Raw genomic sequence first — 9850 nt, forward strand, 5'->3', positions numbered from 1 at the left:
GCATGGACTGAAGCCAGGCGAAGGCTGAAGTGTGTGTGGCACACCGAGATGGGAATGAGGGCTGGCAAGTGCCATTGTTCTCCTCTTTGCCTCCCAGTGAACAGCATTTAATTCTGGTTTTGGTTGTCAGAATAGATTAGATATCTGAATTCTGGTATCCATAAGTGGTCTGTCTGATCACTAAGGTGGGGAAAACATGTTCCACAGAAGAAACTGTTGGATGCATGATTAAGCCATTTGTGTATTACCACAGCGGGATAGCCCATGTTTGCAGAAAGTCAGCTTTTGAAAAAAGCACTCCAACAATACAAAAATAATTAAATTAACAGGAGTCCTGGGGACAAAGGATTCATTTTCCCAGCAGACTGCCAGCAGAGATGAAGGCTGAGTTATCAGCTCTGTGTAAGAGAGGTCTTTCTATCAGAGCAGCAACACTCTGCTGTTCTGGGGAAGGCTCTCTCTGCAGGAACAGCACCCAAACATAAATGATCCTCACAGAGAAATGAAAACTCAAATGTGAATGATGGTACAAAACCAAACAGAAAAACAGTATTGCAAAAGGGGGAGAAAAAGAATGAGCTATTATTTTAAATGCTTACCAGCAGAGGACACATCTGTTGGCTTTTGGTAGAACAAAAGGACATTACAAAAAAAGTCAGAGAAGTGCTGCTCTACAAAACTCTTTACAGTCAGCTCTGAAATCATATGTGTACATAGCCTCCAGAGGCTTGCAGAGAGAGATATGAAAATGTCAGATCTAGTGAGGAGGTGTCCCTGCCCATAGCAGGGGGTTTGGGACTAGATGATCTGTAAGGTCATTCCAACCCCTAAATTCTATGATTCTGTGATGATTCTATGATTTTTTCTCCCACAGACAAAGTGATTATAGTTTTCTTCATAAAAGTAAAGGATGGTGAAAGAAATTTCTCAGGAGCATTGTTGCCACAGGTGTGCTGCCCTGGTGCATTCCTGTGGGACAGGCTGGTGTCCCTGCAGGGAGGGCAGCAGCCACCAGCCTCATGGGGGAACCTGACACGGGGAGAGCCTGTGTCTTCTCTCCATCAGGATTAACTGCAGCCGTTGCCTGTACGAGACTTAGAGCACACGTGTGTCTCTTCTGCTCTCCAAAAATGCCACAGGAGTGGGCAGAAGGAAGTTGTGATCCTTTCCTGACTGCAGCCCTTTTCCATACAGCATGTCCAAGGCCCATGACAGAGAGGATGAAGTTGCTCCTGAGAGGCATCCAGCACCTCGAGGTGCTCAGCCAGTGCAGGGGTGCCAGGCTGTGGGGCTCCCAGCCTGCATGCAGACTATCTCCTACCTTGGGCCAGCACCAATTCTTCCACCCCAATCCCTGCTTCTTGCAGTGGATACCTGGGACTGACAGTGGCAATAATGGTCCATCTGGTGCACATATTAAGTAAGACAAAATAAATGCAGGGAATAGTCCTGTTCTGATGTGAGGGGTAGTTAGGAGGGACAGAGGAATCTGCACAAGCCCTGCTCTGGACCAAAGGGTGAGGCAGAGCTAGGTCTCTGCTCTCCCTCTGACTCAGAAATAGATGGAGGAGATAGCTGTTAGGAACATTGGCACACATGGGCTATTTTCTCTCTCATCACTTGCTAGGCTTTGGGGGGAAAAGTGCAGAAGGAATCATCAAGGAGGAGATGTTTAGGCAGGAAGCTCTAGGGAGCACAACTGCTGCTCACACTCAGCATCCGCTCCCTGGGGAAGAAGCCATTCCCTCCATCCCGATACCCTCATTGCCTCCAGCCTTGCTTTAAATAAGGAAACGAAAGGAAAATACATTTGTGGTGCTAACACAAAACTCTCATCCCATGCAACAACAATTCTGCTTGTGCCTTGTTTTGTCCCTCCCTTACCTTTGGCTAAACATGGAAAAGAGTCCAGCTGTGGGCTGTGGAGGCACTGTGCAATGGGAACCAGCCTCAGCTGGCTTCTCTGCTCTCTGGTAATGAAGACAATTAATAATATGAGCAAAGAAGGGAGGGTCTGCCCAAAAGGAGGAAGCCAGCGTGAGCAGGACTTGGTAAACAACATCACAGAGACTTGTTTCTGCAGACAGTAAGACACAGGCTAGCACAGCTTTGTGTTTTACATCAAATTTATTGTGTTTTGGAGGAAATTGCATACAATCAATCAGGTTACTCCAGCAGCAGGTAGTATGTTTCATGTGTGCAGCCTGATCTTTTTCTTTCCAGCTACTCAGCATAATTCTTAGCAGGATTTTATGGTCTAAAGAGTAACTAAAACTATCAGCATCCGTAGGGACGTCTCTTCCTATTGGGGTTAATGACACTTTTGGAAAAATTCCTAACTGTATTCTGAAATTAAGAAGAGACATCCTGTGTTTTTATGAAAATTCAATAATATCTCTGCATCATTTCCTAATAAGTGTATCTGCAAATGTTCTCCATAGACAAAATGTACTGCCAGTGTGTCAGAGAACATTTTCTTCAACACAGAGCTTTTTATTTATTGTAATTTTTTTGTCATACATCACCATCTCAAGCCGTTTTATGAACAACAGCTGAGTGGTTTTGAGTGGAAAAATTTTTATTCTGAAAACAGGTCTGGATTTGCAAGAGAAAAAAAATCCTAATGGAGCTGCAATTGCTATAACAAAGTACATTTAAAAAACAAACCCTGATAGCTAAAGATTAATCATCTAACAGTAAGGAGACTATTGCTTAGGGAAGGAACACAGACATTGTGCTTGTGAGTGCCAGCGTAAGATAATTCCATCTCTATGTACTTCTTCACATCACCTCTGTGCCATGGCACACTGCTCCCAGCCTTGGGCTGGCACAAGTGCCCCCTTGTTACATGATGCTTCTGGGAGCTAAGCTGGCTTTTAGATGAAAAATAATGGGCTGAGTAATTTTTCTGGCAAATGAGACCCCTACTCCCATTTAAAGTGTGGCAACACCAAGGGCACTGCTGGCAGAGCAAGGACGTGTGCTACAGCACTGAGGCAGGAAGAAGCAGTTGCAGAGGTTCTATAAATTCCAGTGGCTGCTGAAGATATTATCCAAAGTTATGGGCTTATTTTCTATTTTTCTGCATCAATTTCTTAGCCAATGCTTTATCTCTGATGTCAGTGCAGTTACATGTTCATTTTCCATAGGTAGAACTCTAGTGACAAGCAAACATGTAGTTTGGGGAGTCCCTTTGCCCACAGTTATCTGCAATTTCCCCTGTAATTAAAAACAAGAACTTCAGTTCCAAATTACCTTCTTGCCTGTTACAACCCCAGGGTATCATTTGTACAATTAATTATAGCCAGACCTAACATTAATACTAGGAATTGAAAAACAAATCCCTATAAAAACAGAAAAAAAAAAAAGAGTCCATATTTCAATCATTAAAAAACAAAAGGAATCAAGGCTTTCCTTGATTTTGGATAGTCCGTAAATGTCTTGAGATAGTACCTGAAAGAAAATAAGCAAGAGAGTGAACCTGCATACATACAAGGAAACCACACAGTTTCAATACAACTGAGCTGAGGAACCTTAAAACTCCTCCAAACTGCCTTGCTTTGTAACCTCTGCAAAAGAACATTCTGAAACTATTTTCACCAGTTTATTTAATGAAGTGAAAGCTGATAATACTGTTAAGGTTCTAACAGACCTAAAGTAGAAACTTTGGGAATTCAGAGCAGGGCACCATATCTACTCCAAAGAACTACCAAAGTTGCAAGGGAACCCTTAGGAAAGGCTTCCATTTAAGAGGCTCAGTAAAAAGAGGCTTTAATACAGTGGAAGCAGCGATGCTAACCCATGTCAGATGAAATGATTGTCAGGCTCAGTTGACAGGGGCTCCAGCTGACTGCCTGCCCTTCACCCAGTCACAAATAAGCCAATTACCTTCTTGGACATAGAATTAAATTTCAGTATTTCAATTTTTTCCTGAATCTGCTCCTCCCTGGCATTTTGCAAACTGCACTCCAAGAGCAAGCAGCAGCATAGAGCAAGGAACAGTTTGATATACCTGTGATGGTGATAAGCACGTGGCCCAATGCAGCAAAGTGTGAAAAAGGCAAAGGCGAAGGCTGGAAGGGACCATGTTGCTATGGCAAAACCAAACCATTCCACAATTTCTCCAAAGTAGTTGGCTCCAGAAACATAGGTGAACAGTCCCCCTGCATCAACAGACAAAATATTTAGTTTTTACAGTCATCTCCTGCACATGGAAAGCTCTTTCTCATAAAGTCAGCAGCAGAATATGCTACCTTTCTTATTCAGAGCCCATAGCAGCAACCTAAACCCACTTCCCTGAAGCCAGTCGAACCATGCCAAATCAGGGTCTTGTACAAAACCCTTGTACAAGTACCAGAATCAAAGGTGGTTCTGACTCAGAGGCTTCCAGCACTTTCACAATTATTTATTTTCATTTGGACAAGGGCTTAGAAAGCCCATTATTAGACTTAAATTAAAATTATTAACATTAGTCAATTTTTCTTATGTCCCCAAAATATTTTGCAACTTCATTACCTTTGTAGAATGCAAAATCTGGATCTCAGTTTTGCATCTTACCTAATCACAACATCTGCAAGGGGCAGGCAAGTATTGGAAGTGAGAAACTCTGGAGGAGAGATATTACCATCCATAACAAACCAGTAGTAGGAGTCAACACCAAAACCAAGAAACGCCTGGATCCCCATCTGTATTGCTCTACAGAGCTAGACAATTCCTGGAAAGGAAATTCAGCACCTTGCGTCCTTGGTGTTATTTTTACCCCTGAAGTTTATGCTTTGAATCTTCCTTTTGCAGTGTAGGAAGTCCACTACTTCTTCTTCCTGGGCATTGAAAAGAATATTTTCTTCTTTGCAGCTGCTTTTTACAAGGCTAAAATCCTCTTCCTATGTCCCACTTCAATCTTCTCTAAATTACCCAGACCATTTCCTAAAATGTCTCCTCACAATTCATGTTTTCCAGATACTCTTGTTGCTTCTCTTGGATTGTCTGCAGCCAGCTCACACTAGCCCCTGCAGCTTAGAGGAGCACCTGTATGATACCATTATCTCTGCTATTATTGTCACTTTCCTGTGAATTCAGTCAGAAAACATTATCTATCCTGCTGCCCTACTTTCTTCAAGGAGGTGGGGGATAAGAATATACCTTGAGGAATCTTGTAAGTGACTTCTCCAGGTTTCCTCAGCTGGCGCAGCAGGAGATCACTATGAATGTTGATTCCCATTCCCAGCAGAAATAAGAGGAGGCCTAAGAAAGAAACAAGCAATGGATTAGAAAGACAGTTCTGCCTAACTATCCATACTCAAGCCCGTATTTCAGATTTATCTTTGCAGCAGGCAGTTAGGGGTCCTAACAGGGGGTGGGTTCTCTCTTTCAAGTCAGAAGTGCTGCTACCAAGAAGGCTAATGAACAGGCGAAGGACAGGTGACTGGTGACAAATAACCTTCTATGTCTGTGCCACTTGCAGGACCACTTTCCTGTGGGATCACCTGCATCACACAGCTTCAGTGTGGAGAGCAACTTTGGATAGAAAAATGACCATCCTGAGCATATTGTTCTGCTGGTAAAACCATAGAATAATAGAATGGTTTGTGTTGAAAGCAACTTTAAAGATCATTTAGTTCCAACATTTAGTTCCATGGGCAGGGACACCTTCCACTAGATCAGGTTGCTCAAAGCCTCATCCAACCTGGCCTTGAATACTGCCAGGGTCAGGGCAGCCACCACATCCCTGGGCAACCTGTTCCAGTGTCACACCACCCTTAGAGTAAAAAACATTTTCCTCACATCCAACAATCTTCTTTAGTTCAAAGCCCTGCCCCCTTGTGCTATCACTACATGCTATTGTAAACAGTTTGTTTATTGTAGGGGCTCTTTTGTAGGCCCCTCTTTAGGTACTGGAAGACTGCTATTAGGTCTCCCTGGAGCCTTCTCTTCTCCAGGCTGAACAGCCTCAACTCCCTCAGCCTGTCTTCATAGGAAAGGTGCTCCAGCCCTCCAGTCATTTTCATGGCCCTTCTCTGCACTTGCCTCCCGACATTGTGGGCCCCAGAGTTGAACACAGTACTCGATCAAAGCACTTTCAGGTGACGTGAGAAAAAGCTGACCTTCCCACGTGGCCACAGTCAGCATTTATTGAACGTTCAAGGGATACACAAAGTACTCAAGTGACACTACTAGCTGATGGCAGCTAGCCACAGCTGTGGATGTTCCTGCAGAGTAACCACTGAGCTGTAGTCAGGTGCCAATACTCTCATTTTACTGCTGGAGAAAGAGGAGCACAGAGACACAAACTCATCCAGCACATCACTGGAGCTGGGAAGGGAACCTACATCTCAGCACAGCTCAGTCTGCTGGCAGCAAGGCTGCTTGGACAGAACTATGGGCAAGCACGGAGAGCACTTACTCGCTGAAGGATGCTGAGTTTCTGGCTACAACAATCCATTTACCATATTCCATTTAGCTGAAAAACTAGAGGCATTTGATTGAGAAACTCTGCAGGTGACATGCCCTACATTTCATGCCACATTAGACACTGAGAAAACCACCTCTGACAATGACTGGGAAGCAAGGAAAGAAATAGAGGTGGTGTGTGCACTATGAAGCATAAAGAAAAAGACTAAATGCTGATAAAACCTCAACACTTCCAGTAGCAACAGAAAGCTGGTAAGAGTCTGTACAGGAAGAATAGACTATTTGGTTTTTATTTAATATTTCAAGTATGTCTAATACTGATTTTCTTTCTTTTTTCCCTATTAAATATATAGTTTATTCATCATGCAAGTTAAGTGATGTGGTATTTTCTTTCTTAGGTATGGTAGCTCTTACTAAACAGTATCCAGAATTTTTAATATGTGATGCTGTCTGAAAAGACTGAACTTGCATTCACAGTCTGAAACAGGGTACAGAAAATACCTTGGTTAGTTTGCACTTGTCATATTCCAAAACATTTCCTCAGGCCTCCATGCTAATCTTCATTTCTATGTTTGCATTTAAAAAACACCCTCTGAGCAGCACCAAAACTGCAATGCCACCTAGCTGCTCTTGTTCACTTATTCTCCGAGGGATTTCAACGGTGTGAAATTCAGCTGGGCTGTTAAGTTACGGAATATAAAGGAACCACATTAACATACAACCAGACTGAGCGTGATCTCTAATCTTCCCATGTGCTTTACACGAGAAGAAAGAGCCCTTTGTCCCTAAAGCTTCATTCATGCAGGGGTTTTGCCCTTGTTTCCTCTCTCAGTCAGAATAGCTGTATCAAGTGCAAAGCTCCCTGGCAGGGAAAAAAAATCCACAGCTTGTGCTCATGCACAGCCACTGCTGGGTGGACACTTCTGGCTGAGCAAGGGCACATCCCCATGTACCTGGGGCCTAAGATTGCATCTCCACAGCCCATAGCAGCAGGAGGCTCTGGAGTGGTGTCAGTAAAACAAGGCTGGTGATTTAAGACTAACACATAACATCATACACCTTCAAAGGTGCCTGCCTAGCAGGAAAAAAAAGACACTGCACATTTGTTTTACCTGGGCCAGCAGACAGGTCTTATGCTGATTTCCATCACAACAGATTTGACTCACATGTTCAGTGAAGATTAGGGTATAATTCAAAATGCTTACAAATTGCTTGGAGATTAGATCTTGGGAGTCCTGCAGCTGTAATTACCTGATGTAAATCTGATGTCGGTGCACCAATCGCTTGGGTATTCAGCGCAGTAAATCAGGTAGTACCCCTGGAGGAAGCCATTATAGATACAGAATAACATGCCAAAGAAAAGCAATTGCAGTGGGAAAGGTCTGCCTCTAGTGAAGAAAGGGTAAATAAATGTCCTAAGGTAGATAAGAAAACAAAGTCAGCACATTGCTCACGATAACATTGTATTTGCAATTTCTCTGCTGTAGGGAGAAAAATCTTGAAAAAACCCCACAAAATAGAAAATAGGTCAATAAAGATTAAAAAAATTATAAACAACTGCAACAATATCAGATCAGCAATTAATATAAACATGAAATACTGCAGATACCCATCTTTATCTAGTCCTTCATGACTGCACACAAGGTGGGAAGTTAAAAAGCTCATCCAGATTCACTGATGCTTTGGGAATGTCTCTGTACCTTCCTTCTCCCTTGCTGGTGAAAAGAGGAATTTGTGCCCACAAACAGGAGGCACGTGGGCATCATGGTGTTCAGACATCACTGATGTTTGTGAGGGGCAGCATCCATTGCAATATCAGTTCTCCAAATGAGCATTACTGTGCCACAAGCTTCATGGAGGAGCTTTTTTATGAAGAAGACATTCCTGATCCCACTATGAAGATCAGTCCCTGAGGGCTTTAGTCCATGGTGGCAGATGGAGTTCAAGGCAGTGTTGAGACTCCTCTGGCTCTCTCATCCCCTGCAGTGTATAGCCTAAGCTGTATTCCCCTTTCCCAGCGCCTCCCACTCCACTCAAGGACCCCCATGCATCTCCAACACCCAGCAGCTCTGTCCTGCTCTGCTCAGACACTTCCACATAGAGGCAGAGCAATGTATTTTGGCTGCTTGGGGGAGCTAGTTTGTCTCCAGTCCCTGTCTCCCCTCCATGATTTCAGACTTTTATAGTAAGAAGAGCTAAAGCCCTAAGTTTAATATGCTAAATACCAAGATTGCCACACAGCTCCAGCACCTAGGGCTTCCTTAGACAAAAGCTGTGCTAACACTGGCATTCACATGTGTGAGCAAATAACTGGTGCTTGTATAGTTGCTTGTATGTTCATATATGTTTGCTTCTGGTGGGAGTATCCCTCTTGATACAATCCATATCATCCTTGGGAGAGTGAAATGGAGAAGTTATATTCATATTTAGTAGGTACTTTCTTACTTGGCTAATTAAGTTCTGTAAGTAGTGAAATCTACATTCTTAATTTCTTCCCTTTGCCCTCTTGGGCTTTGGATGGTGCTCATCATACCAGTATATAAGCATTGTTGATAAGTAATTCACATCCCTGGTTGCCAATATCAGCTTAAGCAAGCTGAGGCATAAAATGCCATAACATTATAAATCTAGATTAAATTATAGAGAGCATGTCTGGAAGTGAGTAAGCAGAGTACAAGCAGCAACATGTTAATGTATTCACTGCTTCCCAAAGCAAGGCAAGAGAGATTTCCAGCAATTAAAACAGTTGTGATACAGAAGTGCTAAATACTTCTAAATATAGTGAAACATAAGAGGTATGGGAAATATTTTTCATAGTGGTATCACATTTGTCATAATTATTAAAGTATGGAAAGGAATGCTTTTTGGAGGAATGTTACTAATAATCATTCATTTTGCCCTTTGGGAATGTGATGCTGGAGTCATGAGTAGGCGAGGCCAGTGTTAGCAATCCAACCTGCCTGCTGAAGTCACATTGACAAATTGGACCTGAACAGTTATGGGAAAAAGTGTGCAACTCGCAAATGCAGGCTTGGAGAAAGCAAATTGTATAGAGGAGAGAGTGACACCAAACCACACAAAGTGAGTTTAGGAAGGGGATTTATACAGCAGATTCAAGTGGCACTGGCACTGCTTTACCCTTTGTCAAAACCAGTTATGTTTAAGTCTCTGAATTTTTACAGCTGATGCAAACAGAAGTTTCTTAACTCCCAGCAAAGCTGGTTGTTTCCATGCTGCTTCCTGATGCTGCTGTTACAGGATACAGGTTATGGGCCCTTGAAAGGTGACTTATCCTGAAGGAACAGGAGGGCAAAAATCAGCCATAGCATCTACCATGGATGATGTGGACATGGAACAGAAAGAACCTGCATGCAAAATATAAGTCCAATGGCAGGGAAGCCAGGAGGCACCAGCTTTGTTGTTGTTTAGGGACAACATT

At 43.0% G+C, this 9850-nt stretch overlaps 1 protein-coding gene across 1 annotated transcript; it reads right to left on the reverse strand.

Annotated features, from left to right (window-relative positions):
• Window positions 1-3386: 3386 nt before the first annotated feature.
• On the reverse strand, window positions 3387-7826 carry SRD5A2 (steroid-5-alpha-reductase, alpha polypeptide 2 (3-oxo-5 alpha-steroid delta 4-dehydrogenase alpha 2); the record flags this gene model as incomplete). The annotated part of the gene is made up of 4 exons (XM_009084517.1): window positions 3387-3453; window positions 4013-4163; window positions 5143-5244; window positions 7663-7826. Coding segments are annotated over 4 exons (484 nt in total), but the record flags the coding sequence as incomplete, so codon positions are not given.
• Window positions 7827-9850: the final 2024 nt, after the last annotated feature.

Source organism: Acanthisitta chloris, unplaced genomic scaffold (assembly GCF_000695815.1).
Source record: "Acanthisitta chloris isolate BGI_N310 unplaced genomic scaffold, ASM69581v1 scaffold25691, whole genome shotgun sequence".
In the NCBI taxonomy this organism is placed as follows: domain Eukaryota; kingdom Metazoa; phylum Chordata; class Aves; order Passeriformes; family Acanthisittidae; genus Acanthisitta; species Acanthisitta chloris.